The 19,133-nt window shown below is 48.2% G+C and overlaps 2 protein-coding genes across 6 annotated transcripts; both read right to left on the reverse strand.

Moving 5' to 3' along the window:
* Positions 1 to 1,769: 1,769 nt before the first annotated feature.
* Positions 1,770 to 18,770, reverse strand: plgrkt (plasminogen receptor, C-terminal lysine transmembrane protein). Of its 5 annotated transcripts, XM_079847794.1 has the most exons (6): positions 18,665 to 18,769; positions 17,855 to 17,936; positions 13,196 to 13,326; positions 7,142 to 7,251; positions 6,125 to 6,291; positions 6,041 to 6,067 (listed from the first exon to the last, which is right to left on the reverse strand). In XM_079847794.1, exons 1-5 carry the CDS (start codon positions 18,760 to 18,762, stop codon positions 6,164 to 6,166), a joined length of 549 nt encoding a protein of 182 aa, XP_079703920.1. In that variant the 5' UTR covers positions 18,763 to 18,769; the 3' UTR covers positions 6,041 to 6,067; positions 6,125 to 6,163. The 5 variants fall into 5 exon arrangements, with proteins under 5 accessions (XP_079703918.1, XP_079703921.1, XP_079703919.1 ...); XM_079847792.1 differs by lacking the exons at positions 6,041 to 6,067; positions 6,125 to 6,291 and adding an exon at positions 1,770 to 2,152 and having other exon boundaries at positions 18,665 to 18,770; XM_079847795.1 differs by lacking the exons at positions 6,041 to 6,067; positions 6,125 to 6,291; positions 18,665 to 18,769 and adding exons at positions 1,770 to 2,152; positions 18,569 to 18,653.
* rln1 (relaxin 1) lies at positions 3,159 to 4,045 on the reverse strand (the record flags this gene model as incomplete). Its single annotated transcript, XM_079846533.1, has 1 exon — positions 3,159 to 4,045. The coding sequence occupies exon 1, from the start codon at positions 3,855 to 3,857 to the stop codon at positions 3,159 to 3,161; it is 699 nt and encodes a 232-aa protein (XP_079702659.1). The 5' UTR covers positions 3,858 to 4,045.
* Positions 18,771 to 19,133: the final 363 nt, after the last annotated feature.

Below are 19,133 nucleotides of genomic sequence, written 5' to 3' on the forward strand. Positions count from 1 at the left end.
TCTCTTGAAACCAACACGGAAGTGAGTTAAACTGCAATTCATTAACTGGCCGCTTGGCCTGGCTGCAGAAGTGAGTCAAATCTGTATCTCCCTCATGTTAAAATTACCAACTTTACAGCAGAAAAAAACATGTTTACAGCCTGGTTCTCTCTGTGGCTTTGGTCTATACAGCTACAACTGTCCCTTCATAACAACTGTGAGGGGGGTGAATTTTTTTTATAACTCATCCGTTTAGTTGATTAATATTTAAATTTAAGGGTGTGGCCACTTGAGTGACAGGTGGATTCCCGCTGATGTCAATGCTAGCTGTTTGTCTGCTGTTACTAGCCGTCACTTCACCTCAGCAAATGTTAGCTGCTGAACTTGCCCATCTCTGCAGTGTTTGTGCTTTTTTCGGGATTATTTCATACAATTTAATACTTGGGTACAAAGCCCACGTCTTTGGATTCAGTCGTTGTCGTCGAGTATCGTTTGAGAGAACAACCAGCGCTGTATTTCAGTTGTTTTCCTCCGTGAACATGCACTAATGGATGTCTGACAATTTCGTTGCTTTTTGGGGTTTTCAAATTTAAAACGTCAATAAATGCTCGTTCGTTCTGCTCTCACGGAACAGATGGATTATAATATGCTTATGTACCGTCAGATGACATCATGCAGGCGTCGGCGCTTTCTCCGTCCGTGCAATAAATGCACATCCACGAATGAGCGCGGATTTTCTAGCGCATTTACTTGCACTTCAAAGGCAATATATCTATGGTTTAACCCATTTGAGAGGAGGCCAAAATCAGAATTTAAAATGGACTGAATAACGAACTTGAGCAATGCCGCGCTGACGGATTGACGGTCGATCAGTCTCTGCGCGGCGGCAGTGAAAACACTCGTCTTACCTGTCGTACCTGTCGTCTGTCGATACAGCGAATCCAGTCAGAGTTCATTTCGCTGAAGCTTTTTCACTTTCACATTCAGCTCCAGCCAGGACTGATTGACACATCAGCTTGGTTGATTTCTCATTTGAATATTAATTAGCGTAGTCACGTCACTCACGCAGATCTGCTTTTGAGATCTTCCCCCTCAGTCACTCACAAACCACATTCGACAACATATAAAGATGAAATAACCTGTCCAATAATTTTATAAATAAAAATGGAAAAAGGCATGTTAAAACAATCAATGCTGTTAACCTCCTTGAAACCAAATATCTACTTAAAGTCTCCATGAAATCAAAATGGATTATTCTTTTATGTAATATTTCAGTGTTTATTCTAAATGATTTATGGGTGTGTTAATAATCTTGAATCAGAATAATTAAGTTCCTCTTACAGCATCGCTTCTCTTCTCTGATGACGAGGGCGGGGCAACCTGTCACTCACATGAGATCAGCCAATAGCAAACCACAACCATCCAATCAATTCCCCACGGACACAATCAAGCCCCGCCCACATGTGTTCTTGTTCCTGAAGCGCTTCACTCCGTATACGGAACAACAGGAGCGAAGACCGGCGTGACTCCAGTTTGTGGTCCGTCTGAACACAGAACACCTCCAACAGAACGCGAGGAACGATTCCTGTTTAATTATGACTTTCAGTCTCTGAGACCTTTGAAAGAGACATGTTCTTGTTAATATATATATATCTTTAATATTCAAGCTCAATTTAACTTAGAAACCAGATTTTTATCAGGCAAGTTCCGATAAACATTCACAATGAAACAGTGACTTTCATTCAGAACAGAGGAAGTGTTTATTCTGATGACTATAACTGTGAGGAGGAGGCTTTACCGCGGTGCACAGAGTAAATCACTCACAGCAGGGTTTCTTTATTGGTTTGGTGATTCTGGTGTATGAGCGAATCACTGGCAGTCAAACATGAAGGTTGCAATCAGGACGTGGACTTTTATTGACGTGGTCAAAGGAAATATATACAAATTAAAGTATCTGTGCAGTGCAAGTCCTTCCTCATCATCTTCATCTTCATCAGTGACTCTCAGCACAGGCGGCCGATGTCGTTTTTCGTGCAGCCCTGATTACAGCACATTCCCGCCAGTCCCAGCGAGAAGTTCCTCTTCCTGCGGTCAGAGGTCATCGAGTCAGAGGTCATCATGTCCAGCCGGAGAGACCAGAGAAGCGGCACACCTCCATCCAGGGACCAGGGACCTGCGACACACACACACACACACACACACACACACATCAGCACAGTAAACGATGCCAGTAAAGAAGCTGATGATCCCACTCTTAATATTCTGTTCAATCATCAATGATATTTCAGAAACTACAGAACTGTGGATCTAACAGTGACAGGAGTGTTTCCTGAATGACATTATTTTCAGATATCACTGTATCATATTGATATAATATTAGAGCTCATTGCTCTAGAATTCATATTATTGAATGTTCATCCATAAATCAACTGAAATACAGAACAAATTACATGATTTTAGTAATAAAAGTATATTATTTTACATTGAAAGGTGAGCTAAATATGCCACAAATTAACAAACAATACTGTGATGATGATGAAGATGATGACGGTGTTCTAGTGTGAGTACGATCGGTTTTCTAAAATATATACTTTTTAACCACTCTCAGAGATGGCACAAGACGGGCATTAGAGGTTAAAAAGTATATATATATTTTAGAAAACCGATCGTTTGGCGAGATAAGACCCGTATTTCTGGACTGGGATCGAGTCGAGACTGTGAAGCTGCACTGGGACGGTCATCTAGCCCTTCTGTGAACACTGGAATCGTCGGTTGCCATTGAAGTCCATTCTGTGGAGAAAAACCCTATAGTGTTTTCCTCAAAAACCTTCATTTCTTTTCGACTGAAGAAAGAAAGACATGGATATCTCGGATGACATCGGGGAGAGTAAATTATCAGCAAACATTTTTTTTGAAAGTGAACTAACCCTTTAATCACGGTTACTATGTTGCTGTCTGGGAAGCATCTCTGAACTTCCTTAAGCTGGACTGAGACGCCTTTTTCTTCTGGAAACAAACTTTGCTGCATTATTCTCCTGTTATCTCTGTAAAGCTGCTCTGAAACTCTGTGTTGTAAAAAGCGCTGTAAAGGAGACTCGACTTGTCCATCAATGACGTCATCAGCGACTCGTCGACTCGACTTTAATCACATAAGCGTCGACTTTAAAATCTGAAGGCGTTCAACCCCTATACTGTGATGATGATGATGTGATGATGATGATGTGATGAAGATGAAGAAGCACGTACTGTCTCTCCTCCAGCGCGAGCCCCCGCAGGTGAAGATGATGAAGATGTGATGATGATGATGATGATGAAGAAGATGATGAAGCACGTACTGTCTCTCCTCCAGCGCGAGCCCCCGCAGGTGAAGATGATGAAGATGTGATGATGATGATGATGATGATGAAGAAGATGATGAAGCACGTACTGTCTCTCCTCCAGCGCGAGCCCCCGCAGGTGAAGATGATGATGATGTGATGATGATGATGATGATGAAGAAGATGATGAAGCACGTACTGTCTCTCCTCCAGCGCGAGCCCCCGCAGGTGAAGATGATGATGATGTGATGATGATGATGATGATGAAGAAGATGATGAAGCACGTACTGTCTCTCCTCCAGCGCGAGCCCCCGCAGGTGAAGATGATGATGATGTGATGATGATGATGATGATGAAGAAGATGATGAAGCACGTACTGTCTCTCCTCCAGCGCGAGCCCCCGCAGGTGAAGATCACGGCTCTGATGAACTCGCGCCCGCACAGCTTCACTCCGAAGTCTCTGGGTAACTCCTGCCGCTCCGCGCTCACACACACACACACACCGCACACACACACCAGCACAACGGACAGAAACACGCGGAACATCGTCATCAAGTGCATTAACGCGATCTCATCAAAGAAAAACCACTGGAGTTTCTCGAGCTGCTGCTTTCTGGAGACTCTCCATCAGTTCGGAGACTTTATACACACTCGGACTGACGTCACTGACGCGCGCGCGCACGCCGGCTGAACAACATCACTCAGTTCTTACTGTTATAGATTATTATTGATATTGCTCACTACAGATGAATGATGTCGAGCACAAACGTGATTTAATAAGAATAATTTATTTCCAAAATATTGATTTCGTGTTTCATCTTTCAGCAATTGAGCAAAAGAAAACCAAACAATCCTAAATAATATTCAATCGGTTTTATTTTCTCGAACAGACATTGGCTTCATTTTGATAAAATCATGTTTAAAAAAAATAATATTTTAATATCCAAATGGAATATTTTTTTTATGCATCACACACACAGAAAATCATCTTAATAACATTTTATGGAAAAATTAAACATTAAAAATTGCTTTAAAGGTTTATTGTTGGACACAAAGGTCATGATCACAATAAAAACGAAACACGGTTGGACGCTCCATTACAACCATGAACAATAAAGTGTATAGGAAATATACAATATATATTAACACAATATATTTTAATCATGTTTTCTATCTTTCCAGGCATTTTGAAAGCATTAATAATTAGGCAATAAGTGCAGAAACACCTGAGAATCAACAGATCACATGAAGCACAATGGAAACACAATCGCGTTTGGCTGGAATACTGCTGGAGAAGCCGATCACTCCGAAACACTCCCAATTAGACTGAACATTCCTGGGTCATTAAGGTCACCTTCATCAGGTTCGTCAGGTTCTTAAGGATTCGTCAGGATAATCAGAATCGTCAGGATTCATCAGGTTCGTGTAAGTCAGGATTCGTGTTCGTCAGGATTTTCAGGATTCGTCAGGATTACCAGGATTCGTAAGGATTCATCAGGATAATCAGGATCGTCAGGTTCGTGTAAGTCAGGATTCGTCAGGTTCGTAAGGATTTGTCAGGATTCATCAGGACTCGTTGAGGTTCGTCAGGATCCATCAGGATCTGTCAGGATTCATCAGGGTTCATAAGGATTCGTCAGGATTCATCAGGACTCATTAAGGTTCGTCAGGATTCGTGTTTGTCAGGTTCTTAAGGATTCGTAAGGATAATCAGGATCGTCAGGATTCGTCAGGTTTGTGTAAGTCAGGATTCGTCAGGATAATCAGGATCGTCAGGTTCGTGTAAGTCAGGATTCATCAGGATAATCAGGATCATCAGGTTTGTGTAAGTCAGGATTCGTGTTCGTCAGGATTTTCAGGATTCGTAAGGATTAGTCAGGATAATCAGTATCATTAGGATTCCTGTTCGTCAGGATTTTCAGGATTCGTAAGGATTCGTCAGGATTCCTGTTCGTCAGGATTCCTGTTCGTCAGGATTTTCAGGATTCGTAAGGATACGTCAGGATAATCAGCATCGTCAGGATTCGTGTTCGTCAGGATTTTCAGGATTCGTAAGGATTTGTCAGGATAATCAGGATCGTCAGGTTTGTGTAAGTCAGGATTCGTCAGGTTCGTGTAAGTCAGGATTCGTGTTCATCAGGATTTTCAGGATTCGTCAGGATTGTGTAAGTCAGGATTCATCAGGATTTGTGTTCGTCAGGATTTTCAGGATTCGTAATGATTCGTCAGGATAATCAGGATCGTCAGGTTCGTGTAAGTCAGAATTCGTCAGGATTCATCAGAATTCATCAGGTTCGTAAGGATTCATCAGAATTCGTCAGGTTCGTAAGGATTTGTCAGGATTCATCAGGACTCGTTAAGGTTGGTCAGGGTTGGTCAGGACTCGTTAAGGTTGGTCAGGGTTCGTCAGGATTTCAGGATTCGTCAGGGTTCATAAGGATTCGTCAGGATTCATCAGGACTCGTTAAGGTTGGTCAGGGTTCGTCAGGACTCGTTAAGGTTGGTCAGGGTTCGTCAGGATTTCAGGATTCGTCAGGGTTCATAAGGATTCGTCAGGATTCATCAGGACTCGTTAAGGTTGGTCAGGGTTCGTCAGGACTCGTTAAGGTTGGTCAGGGTTCGTCAGGATTTCAGGATTCGTCAGGGTTCATAAGGATTCGTCAGGATTCATCAGGACTCGTTAAGGTTGGTCAGGGTTCGTCAGGACTCGTTAAGGTTGGTCAGGGTTCGTCAGGATTTCAGGATTCGTCAGGGTTCATAAGGATTCGTCAGGATTCATCAGGACTCATTAAGGTTCGTCAGGATTCATCAGGACTCGTTAAGGTTCGGGATTCATCAGGATCGTCAGGACTGATCAGGACAGGCACTCATTTCTCCAGCAGAGACGTCAGGTGAGCTCGGGATCGTCGGGATTTCTCGATGCTCTCAAACGTGGGCGTCCCGTGAGGAAGATCCAGGCGCTCGCTCTCAGAGACCATGATGCTCTCTGCCTCGGCTGCAGATCACATGAACACACACACACACACACACACCGTCAGACGTGATCATCAGCAACTGCACTGTTCACTAATTACAACATCCACATTCCCTCGCCATCAAAGCGGGATTTTTAAGGAATCCATTTAAAGCCAATCAATATTCAATCAGTGATAGCAGAGGAAAGCCGCATGACGTCACTGCGCTCATTAACTGGGTCTTTTAATCAGTAAAAGTGTCACACATGCTGATGATGAAATAATTAGATTAGATTTAAATGTGTTTTTAACAGCAGACGAGCTTCTGAGACGAGCGAGACAGACATGTTCATGTAAACCGGACCTGTTCTACACCGTGTTCAGTGTGTGCTGTTGCGGTCTGAGGATGAAGAAGCTCCAGTTCTTCTCTATATCAGTGTCAGTGTTCCTGAACTCCTGAAGCGCCTCCATTCATCTGGAGTTTCTTCCGGGAACGAACACGTCACAATATCCCTCATTATAATAATTCATGCGCAGAATAAAGGGGCGGGGCCTGGTTGAGTTAGTCAGTAGTGTGTTAAACTGGCGGTTATGGAAAGAGGCGGGACATTTCCCAAACACACTCGAAGTGCTCGACCAATCACAGCACACTGCTCCAGCTGACCAATCAGAGCACAGTGTGCTTTCAGAAGGAGGGGCTTCATAGAGACAGGAAGTAAACAGAGCGTTACTGACAGACTGGGAAGAGAGGAGCCGCAACAATGGAGAATATGAGGAGAATAATCAACATTCAAGCAGGAAAACCTGTTCTAGTAGAGAAACATCATCAAGACTGTGTGAGAGCAGAACCGGTCCTGTTCACGTGTTCTCAGACTGAATGTGTTCGTGTACCTCTCATGCGGTGGACCAGCGACCCGTACGCCATGTCCATCTGATACGCCAGGATGAAGCTCAGAGGAACGACGGGAGCCAGAAGAACGGCTCTCCTCCGTCTCAGCGCTCTGGAAACACAGAAGACTTCAGTCACTCGCTTCCTCTGTGTGTCACAGGATCAGTGCGTTCATCACAGATTCATCAAATATGAGTTTTATCAGATGTTTTGTTTGAGAATGGCTTTCAATCTCTGGACAGAAAGAACAGTTTGTAACAAGAGAAACACACACACTTCGAGAGAAACACACACACTTCGAGAGAAACACACACACTGCTGAAACGGTTCAGGAACAACTAAATGAAAACTGTTGAAACTGCTGAGCTCAAAAGACACTTAATATCCAGTACATCCCAGATCTGACCCCATCAGACGAGAGCGGATCTGATCTGACCCCATAAGACGACAGCGGACCTGATCTGACCCCATCAGCCGAGAGCGGAGCGGATCAGATCTGACCCCATCAGCCGAGACCGGATCAGATCTGACCCCATCAGACGAGAGGAGCGGATCTGATCTGACCCCATCAGGCGAGAGCGGATCAGATCTGACCCCATCAGCCGAGAGCGGAGCGGATCAGATCTGACCCCATCAGGCGAGAGCGGATCAGATCTGACCCCATCAGCCGAGAGCGGAGCGGATCAGATCTGACCCCATCAGGCGAGAGCGGAGCGGATCAGATCTGACCCCATCAGACGAGAGGAGCGGATCAGATCTGACCCCATCAGGCGAGAGCGGATCTGATCTGACCCCATCAGGCGAGAGCGGATCTGATCTGACCCCATCAGGCGAGAGCGGATCTGATCTGACCCCATCAGGCGAGAGCGGATCTGATCTGACCCCATCAGAGGAGAGCGGATCTGATCTGACCCCATCAGACGAGAGCGGATCTGATCTGACCCCATCAGGCGAGAGCGGATCTGATCTGACCCCATCAGAGGAGAGCGGATCTGATCTGACCCCATCAGACGAGAGCGGATCTGATCTGACCCCATCAGACGAGAGCGGATCTGATCTGACCCCATCAGACGAGAGCGGATCTGATCTGACCCCATCAGACGAGAGCGGATCTGATCTGACCCCATCAGACGAGAGCGGATCTGATCTGACCCCATCAGGCGAGAGCGGATCTGATCTGACCCCATCAGGCGAGAGCGGATCTGATCTGACCCCATCAGGCGAGAGCGGATCAGATCTGACCCCATCAGGCGAGAGCGGATCTGATCTGACCCCATCAGGCGAGAGCGGATCTGATCTGACCCCATCAGGCGAGAGCGGATCTGATCTGACCCCATCAGACGAGAGCGGATCTGATCTGACCCCATCAGACGAGAGCGGATCTGATCTGACCCCATCAGACGAGAGCGGATCAGATCTGACCCCATCAGGCGAGAGCGGATCTGATCTGACCCCATCAGGCGAGAGCGGATCTGATCTGACCCCATCAGACGAGAGCGGATCTGATCTGACCCCATCAGACGAGAGCGGATCTGATCTGACCCCATCAGACGAGAGCGGATCTGATCTGACCCCATCAGACGAGAGCGGATCAGATCTGACCCCATCAGGCGAGAGCGGATCTGATCTGACCCCATCAGACGAGAGCGGATCTGATCTGACCCCATCAGGCGAGAGCGGATCTGATCTGACCCCATCAGGCGAGAGCGGATCTGATCTGACCCCATCAGGCGAGAGCGGATCTGATCTGACCCCATCAGAGGAGAGCGGATCTGATCTGACCCCATCAGAGGAGAGCGGATCTGATCTGACCCCATCAGAGGAGAGCGGATCTGATCTGACCCCATCAGAGGAGAGCGGATCTGATCTGACCCCATCAGACGAGAGCGGATCTGATCTGACCCCATCAGAGGAGAGCGGATCTGATCTGACCCCATCAGAGGAGAGCGGATCTGATCTGACCCCATCAGACGAGAGCGGATCTGATCTGACACCATCAGACGAGAGCGGATCTGATCTGGCCCCATCAGAGGAGAGCGGATCTGATCTGACACCATCAGAGGAGAGCGGATCTGATCTGACACCATCAGACGAGAGCGGATCTGATCTGGCCCCATCAGACGAGAGCGGATCTGATCTGACACCATCAGAGGAGAGCGGATCTGATCTGACACCATCAGACGAGAGCGGATCTGATCTGACCCCATCAGGCGAGAGCGGATCTGATCTGACACCATCAGAGGAGAGCGGATCTGATCTGACACCATCAGACGAGAGCGGATCTGATCTGGCCCCATCAGACGAGAGCGGATCTGATCTGACCCCATCAGGCGAGAGCGGATCTGATCTGACCCCATCAGGCGAGAGCGGATCTGATCTGACCCCATCAGGCGAGAGCGGATCTGATCTGACCCCATCAGGCGAGAGCGGATCTGATCTGACCCCATCAGAGGAGAGCGGATCTGATCTGACACCATCAGACGAGAGCGGATCTGATCTGACCCCATCAGGCGAGAGCGGATCTGATCTGACACCATCAGAGGAGAGCGGATCTGATCTGACACCATCAGAGGAGAGCGGATCTGATCTGACCCCATCAGAGGAGAGCGGATCTGATCTGACACCATCAGACGAGAGCGGATCTGATCTGACCCCATCAGGCGAGAGCGGATCTGATCTGACACCATCAGACGAGAGCGGATCTGATCTGACACCATCAGACGAGAGCGGATCTGATCTGACACCATCAGACGAGAGCGGATCTGATCTGACCCCATCAGGCGAGAGCGGATCTGATCTGACCCCATCAGACGAGAGCGGATCTGATCTGACCCCATCAGACGAGAGCGGATCTGATCTGACACCATCAGACGAGAGCGGATCTGATCTGACCCCATCAGGCGAGAGCGGATCTGATCTGACCCCATCAGAGGAGAGCGGATCAGATCTGACCCCATCAGGCGAGAGCGGATCTGATCTGACACCATCAGGCGAGAGCGGATCTGATCTGACCCCATCAGGCGAGAGCGGATCTGATCTGACCCCATCAGAGGAGAGCGGATCTGATCTGACCCCATCAGGCGAGAGCGGATCTGATCTGACCCCATCAGGCGAGAGCGGATCTGATCTGACCCCATCAGGCGAGAGCGGATCTGATCTGACCCCATCAGGCGAGAGCGGATCTGATCTGACCCCATCAGGCGAGAGCGGATCTGATCTGACCCCATCAGACGAGAGCGGATCAGATCTGACCCCATCAGGCGAGAGCGGAGCGGATCAGATCTGACCCCATCAGGCGAGAGCGGATCAGATCTGACCCCATCAGCCGAGAGCGGAGCGGATCAGATCTGACCCCATCAGGCGAGAGCGGAGCGGATCAGATCTGACCCCATCAGACGAGAGGAGCGGATCAGATCTGACCCCATCAGGCGAGAGCGGATCTGATCTGACCCCATCAGGCGAGAGCGGATCTGATCTGACCCCATCAGGCGAGAGCGGATCTGATCTGACCCCATCAGGCGAGAGCGGATCTGATCTGACCCCATCAGGCGAGAGCGGATCTGATCTGACCCCATCAGAGGAGAGCGGATCTGATCTGACCCCATCAGACGAGAGCGGATCTGATCTGACCCCATCAGGCGAGAGCGGATCTGATCTGACCCCATCAGAGGAGAGCGGATCTGATCTGACCCCATCAGACGAGAGCGGATCTGATCTGACCCCATCAGACGAGAGCGGATCTGATCTGACCCCATCAGACGAGAGCGGATCTGATCTGACCCCATCAGACGAGAGCGGATCTGATCTGACCCCATCAGACGAGAGCGGATCTGATCTGACCCCATCAGGCGAGAGCGGATCTGATCTGACCCCATCAGGCGAGAGCGGATCTGATCTGACCCCATCAGGCGAGAGCGGATCAGATCTGACCCCATCAGGCGAGAGCGGATCTGATCTGACCCCATCAGGCGAGAGCGGATCTGATCTGACCCCATCAGGCGAGAGCGGATCTGATCTGACCCCATCAGACGAGAGCGGATCTGATCTGACCCCATCAGACGAGAGCGGATCTGATCTGACCCCATCAGACGAGAGCGGATCAGATCTGACCCCATCAGGCGAGAGCGGATCTGATCTGACCCCATCAGGCGAGAGCGGATCTGATCTGACCCCATCAGACGAGAGCGGATCTGATCTGACCCCATCAGACGAGAGCGGATCTGATCTGACCCCATCAGACGAGAGCGGATCTGATCTGACCCCATCAGACGAGAGCGGATCAGATCTGACCCCATCAGGCGAGAGCGGATCTGATCTGACCCCATCAGAGGAGAGCGGATCTGATCTGACCCCATCAGACGAGAGCGGATCTGATCTGACCCCATCAGACGAGAGCGGATCTGATCTGACCCCATCAGGCGAGAGCGGATCTGATCTGACCCCATCAGGCGAGAGCGGATCTGATCTGACCCCATCAGGCGAGAGCGGATCTGATCTGACCCCATCAGAGGAGAGCGGATCTGATCTGACCCCATCAGAGGAGAGCGGATCTGATCTGACCCCATCAGAGGAGAGCGGATCTGATCTGACCCCATCAGAGGAGAGCGGATCTGATCTGACCCCATCAGACGAGAGCGGATCTGATCTGACCCCATCAGAGGAGAGCGGATCTGATCTGACCCCATCAGAGGAGAGCGGATCTGATCTGACCCCATCAGACGAGAGCGGATCTGATCTGACACCATCAGACGAGAGCGGATCTGATCTGGCCCCATCAGAGGAGAGCGGATCTGATCTGACACCATCAGAGGAGAGCGGATCTGATCTGACACCATCAGACGAGAGCGGATCTGATCTGGCCCCATCAGACGAGAGCGGATCTGATCTGACACCATCAGAGGAGAGCGGATCTGATCTGACACCATCAGACGAGAGCGGATCTGATCTGACCCCATCAGGCGAGAGCGGATCTGATCTGACACCATCAGAGGAGAGCGGATCTGATCTGACACCATCAGACGAGAGCGGATCTGATCTGGCCCCATCAGACGAGAGCGGATCTGATCTGACCCCATCAGGCGAGAGCGGATCTGATCTGACCCCATCAGGCGAGAGCGGATCTGATCTGACCCCATCAGGCGAGAGCGGATCTGATCTGACCCCATCAGACGAGAGCGGATCAGATCTGACCCCATCAGGCGAGAGCGGATCAGATCTGACCCCATCAGGCGAGAGCGGATCTGATCTGACCCCATCAGGCGAGAGCGGATCAGATCTGACCCCATCAGGCGAGAGCGGATCTGATCTGACCCCATCAGGCGAGAGCGGATCTGATCTGACCCCATCAGGCGAGAGCGGATCTGATCTGACACCATCAGGCGAGAGCGGATCTGATCTGACCCCATCAGGCGAGAGCGGATCAGATCTGACCCCATCAGGCGAGAGCGGATCTGATCTGACCCCATCAGGCGAGAGCGGATCTGATCTGACCCCATCAGGCGAGAGCGGATCTGATCTGACCCCATCAGGCGAGAGCGGATCTGATCTGACACCATCAGGCGAGAGCGGATCTGATCTGACACCATCAGACGAGAGCGGATCAGATCTGACCCCATCAGACGAGAGCGGATCTGAATAAAGACTCTTACAGCAGAGATAGACGTCATCTCATATCTGATGAGGTTTCTGCACTGATTCTGATATTCTGCTGTTTATTACGGTGATCTGGAGAAATAAAGCTGACGCGAGTGGCATTCCTGAAACAGCAGCGCATGTGTGGAGACCACTGTAAGGCTACACACACATCATAAAACACATGTGTGTGTGGGGGTGTGTGTGTGAGTGAGAGTGTGTATATAGTGTATGTGTGTGTGTGAGTGAGTGAGTGTGTTTGTATATAGTGTGTGTGTGAGTGAGTGTGTGTGTAGTGTGTGAGTGAGTGTGTGTGTAGTGTGTGAGCGAGTGTGTGTGTGTGTATAGTGTGTGTGTGTGTATAGTGTGTATAGTGTGTGTGTGTGTGTATAGTCTGTGTGTGTGTGTGTGTGTGTGTTACAGACCCGACGGTGAGCCCCAGCGCTGTTAGGCCGAAGAAGGAGGAGAAGTACTTGAGGAACTCTCGAGACCAGGCGATCTGCATCGCCATCTGACGCTCGCGCATCTCATTCTGCATCAGAATCTGACGCTCCAACTGCAGAAACACAACACACACACCTCTGAGTCAGGCTGACGTGTGTGTGTGTGTGTTCAGGTGAAGAGCTGCAGACACGCCTGACCTCATGAACACGTCACACACACACACGTCTCACTCTTCCTGACCAAACAAAGCATCCGTCACACACAATCTGCACATGAATACGGCTTTATTAGACTATTCATTAGCTCTCATTACCGTGTGTGTGTGTGTGTGGCCTGTGAACGCCTCACATTTCCTGTCTTTGTCTGGAGGTCAGAGCCACTTCCTGTTTGCAAGCGGAAGCTTCCTGACATGTCAATCATTTTATCTCTTAAGACTCATCTTTGATCACCAACATAATATTTAAACATTTTTTCCTTCGAAAATAATGTCTTCATGGCTTAAAATATCTTGAATGTAACTCGACACCCTTGCCTCATTTAGTATGCGCGGCTCTATGAATATGCAGATGAGCCCCGCCTCCACTCACTCACTCAGCTCAGAGATCCACTGGTTGACGATCACACGTTGATCTGATTGGTTACAAGGTAGTTTGTGACGTTTGAGACTGTCTTTGGTTCACTGCAGTTTTAAGGTGGAAATACTGTCGACTTATGAATTTACACGTGGATTGAGTTAAAGCGTATTAGCATGAACATTAAAAGCTGTATTTTCGCCACAGGGGGACTTTAGAGACTTTACTGTGATGGTAAAGGACAGGAATCAGACGTGCTGTGACAGATTACAGGTTCTCTGATTTCACTCTCGTAACGATGATGAACGGCCGCTTAAAGTGATGTAAATGACCAGGAATAACGTTTGCTAACGAGGTGAAGTAAACGCCGTCGCTCCACTCGAATCAAAAGCATTAATTATCTCTAACCCAATCAGCTGGTTGAGTGCTAATCAGGCTAGCAGTGCGAGTGAAACACAGAAACTCACTGGCAGAATCTGACAGACTTCCTTTCTGAGTTTGTTAACATGCGCTAACTTTCAGGAGCAAGAACACATGTGGGCGGGGCTTGATCGTGTCCGTGGGGAATTGATTGGACGGTTGTGGTTTGCTATTGGCTGATCTCATGTGAGTGACAGGTTGCCCCGCCCTCGTCATCAGAGAAGAGATGCTGTAAGAGGAACTGATTCTGATTCAACATTATTAACACGATAATGATCATTTGTAACAAACTCTGCAATATTCCATAAAAACATAAGAATATCCAGTCTGATGTCCTGGTGGCTTTAACGGCAGTGCTGTTCGAGAACTGCTCAGCTGACCGTCTCAGATCTGCTGTCCTTCAGGAGTGTGTGAGATGTTGAGGAGAGGTGATGAAGTGATGAAGTGATGAAGTGGAAACGCTGGTGGGAAACTCACTGACATTCTCCCGAAAGGCCACGAGTGACGGTTTCTGGACGAGTGTGTTCCCCGTAACCCAGACAGGAGTCTGACAGATCCACACACACACACACACACACACACACACACACACACACACACTGACCACGGTCCAGGGCCTCGTCTATAACACACACACACACACACACACACACACACACACACACACACACACACACACACACTGACCACGGTCCAGGGCCTCGTCTATAACACACACACACACACACACACACACACACACACACACACACACACACTGACCACGGTCCAGGGCCTCGTCTATAACACACACACACACACACACACACTGACCACGGTCCAGGGCCTCGTCTATAACACACACACACACACACACACTGACCACGGTCCAGGGCCTCGTCTATAACACACACACACACACACACACACACACACACACACTGACCACGGTCCAGGGCCTCGTCTATAACACACACACACACACACACACACACACACACACACACACACACTGACCACGGTCCAGGGCCTTGTCTATAACACACACACACACACACACACACACACACACACACTGACCACGGTCCAGGGCCTCGTCTATAACACACACACACACACACACTGACCACGGTCCAGGGCCTCGTCTATAACACACACAAACACACACACACACACACTGACCACGGTCCAGGGCCTCGTCTATAACACACACACACACACACACACTGACCACGATCCAGGGCCTCGTCTATAACACAAACACACACACACACACACTGACCACGGTCCAGGGCCTCGTCTATAACACACACACACACACACACACACACACACTGACCACGGTCCAGGGCCTCGTCTATAACACACAGACACACACACACACACCGTTAGTGAGGACGCACACACACACACACACACACACCGTTAGTGAGGACGCACACACACACACACACACACCGTTAGTGAGGACGCACACACACACACACACACCGTTAGTGAGGACGCACACACACACACACACACCGTTAGTGAGGACGCACACACACACACACACACACACCGTTAGTGAGGACGCACACACACACACACACACATACACCGTTAGTGAGGACGCACACACACTTTCATAAACGAGAGCCCCGGTGAGGCCGGTTTGTGCTGGATTAAACTGGTCTTGTTTATCAGGGCTGGTCACACAGAGAGTATACAAACGCCACACACACACACACACACACACACACACACACTGATGATGAGTTTATATGAGTTGCTGCTGTCTCACACACACACACACACACTTCCATCCTCTGCCCTTTTCAGGACAATTCAAATGTCATTAGTTTGAATTAGCGAGTGAGAAACGGAGAGTTTGATGAAGCGCTGGAAACCGCCGGGATCTTCCCCTATCCTGAGTGAAGACGAGGTTCAGTGAGGAAGAGCAATATTCAGAAAGATGATCCGCATTTGTGGAGGAGTGGAGGAGCTGGAGGACGTTTATTAGATTGAGGACGATAACCAGTGTTTATGAGCGTCCGAAGGCCAGGAATACCAGCGCTGAGAACAGGGTCACGTGACCCTCGTCATCATGACATCATCATCATCTAACCCTAACGAGCTTCTGCTCATCCGAGGATCTGAGGCTGGAATAACAGCAGTTCCCGGGATGGAACAGGAGTGTGCCGATGCGGAGCGCTTGCGGATCTGTGCTTCTGACACTCCAGAGGGAAACACAGACGCAAGCTTTGATTGGCTGAATCTCCAGCGCAGACGCCCATGTGATGCCGCAGAGCAGGAAGTGACATCATCACTCATTGGTTAACACATGAAACACGACGAACGTTAGATTAGTTCAGACCGTAGTAAAAACAAGAGTATGTTGCTTTGGTTTTTCTGTGATCTTCCTCGCGCAGTAAAGCAGGATCTGCCGTGGCTCCTGCCAGTGTTCTCCGACGCCAGCGCCAGGTGGACAACACACACACTGTACATATATACACACACACTTACACACACACACACACACTGTACATATATACACACACACTTACACACACACACACACACTGCTCTCACATCTAGATGGCTATCAAACTAGTGGACTCATTAACAACAAACATCTGTCCCACATCGGCCATTACTGCACACACACACACACACACACTGTACATATATACACACACACTTACACACACACACTATACATACACACACACTTACACACACACACTGTACATATATACACACACACTTACACACACACACACTGTACATATATACACACACACTTACACACACTGTACATATATACACACACACTTACACACACACTTACAGTGAGGTCTCATTGTTGGCATTGGTTGGTTATGATCAACACTTCTACTACTTTAATAAATCTTAGTTTATGTTAATTTCAACATTAATGCATTTGTAAAATCCAAAGCTCAGTTCGTTAATGCATGTGAACTAACAAGAACAATTATATTTTTACTAAATAACAAAGATATAAACATGCTTTTACAACATCATTTCATCGCTAGTTCATGTTCACTCATGCATTCATTAACGAGAGCGTATTAAAGTGACAGAGATCAGGCGCTCTCACACTCCTCACCTCAGCCTTGTGAGCGGGCACACACACACACACACACTCACACACACACACACACACACTCACACACACACTCACACAACCATATTTTACTGAATCCTTCATAATCTGTGAGATTCTCAGGTGATGATGATGAAGATGATGAAGAGGAAGCCTCGTGGGCTGAGATTCATCACACACACACACACACACACACACACACACACACACACACACGCATGACAAAACGAGCTCTTCGCCATTGCAATAAAAGCTTTGTGGCCCTCGGCGAAAATCTGAGGAAATAAGCAGCAGAATGAGCACACACACACACACACACACACACCTGCATTCTCTCTCTCTCTCTCACACACACACACACTCTCCGACTCTCACACACACACACACACACACACACACACACCTGCATTCTCTCTCTCTCTCTCACACACACACACACACACCTGCATTCTCTCTCTCTCTCTCTCTCTCTCACACACACACACATGCATTCTCTCTCTCTCTCTCTCTCTCACACACACTCTCCGACTCTCTCTCACACACACACACACACACACACACACCTGCATTCTCCCGCTGATCAACATGAACTCCTGCTGCTTCTGGAGACTCTGATCCATAGATTTAGAGAGAAGAAAACCCATCCTGTAGAAGAGAAGAAGAGACAGAAGATCACAACACAAACTCTCTCACACACACACACACACACACACACACACACACACACACAAATTCACTCTCTCTCTCTCACACACACACACAAACGTACACACTCATTCACTCACTCACTCACTCACTCACTCACACACACACACACACACCCACACACACACACTCAAACGTAACGTACACACTCATTCACACACACACACACACACACACACACACACACAGTCACTCGTATAGTGACGGCATTATTTTCATGTATTTCACATGTTCACAAAGTTTTTTCTGTAAGTGTTTATATTGAATCACAGTAAACGGGAGCGGGGAATAAAGTGTCCTTATTATATCAAAAATGCTAAAATTTAGCAACTATAATTTAATTTTCAACGTTGAAGTGAAAGATGAAGCACAGAAGTGCGAGATCATTAAAACCAGCAGAACCTCGATAAAGCCTGACCAGTTGGATCATTAATCCGGATTAACGGCAGGAACCGAGGCGGGTTCAGTCAGAACGCAGATCATATCTCGAGGGAGATCATATAACAATCTGAAGTTGAAAACAATAATATCTGGAGTTTAATCAGGATTAGATGATCTCGTGAGAAACTAACCAGCTCTCCCTTAACAACTCTGGCGTTCGTTCCCGCACACGAGCTTTAAAGTAAAGATTGTAAACAGCAGAAATCACATCTTAATGTCGATCATACCTTAATAAATATGATTCAGTCGTTAATAAAAGCCAAGGGCACGCGAGCTCTGCACGCTGACGCAACGTCACTGACGCACAAACGGGCTCGCACCTCATTGGCTCGGCTTCTCGTCCTCGACTTTCATTGGTTGTTGAATCCAGACGTCAACAAACTGAAGCAAATGGAATTCTTAAAGTTGTTCCCAATTATTATTATATTCTGGGGGGAATGAGGCTCAAAAGGCTTTCAAATGTCAGCACAATCTTTTTATAAAAGTGTATTACCGTAAAACTAGAGAATGGCTAAATGAAGAGCAATCAAGTGCTGGCTCTGACAAAGTACTTTTCTTTCTGCGTCTTCTAATTCCATAAATGTAAATGTATAAGCTCTGTAGAATGATTAAACTAAAATATCGTATACAGAAATAAAATCCAGAATCCTGTGATTGGTCCATTCTGACCAGCGCTGAGTAAAGTATCATGTATCA

The sequence above is a fragment of the Squalius cephalus genome, assembly GCF_949319135.1.
Source record: "Squalius cephalus genome assembly, chromosome: 17".
Classification (NCBI taxonomy): domain Eukaryota; kingdom Metazoa; phylum Chordata; class Actinopteri; order Cypriniformes; family Leuciscidae; genus Squalius; species Squalius cephalus.

Excerpts from the sequence above, each read along its gene's own strand:
- plgrkt (XM_079847792.1), bottom strand. The coding sequence starts at position 18,762 with ATGAGGTGCGAGCCCGTTTGTGCGTCAGTGACGTTGCGTCAGCGTGCA. Across the intron at positions 7,252-13,195 it reads GCGCTGGGGCTCACCGTCGG|AGCGCTGAGACGGAGGAGAG; the intron begins GTCTGTAACACA and ends CTGTGTTTCCAG. Across the intron at positions 2,153-7,141 it reads GCTGGTCCACCGCATGAGAG|GTCCCTGGTCCCTGGATGGA; the intron begins GTACACGAACAC and ends TGTGTGTCGCAG.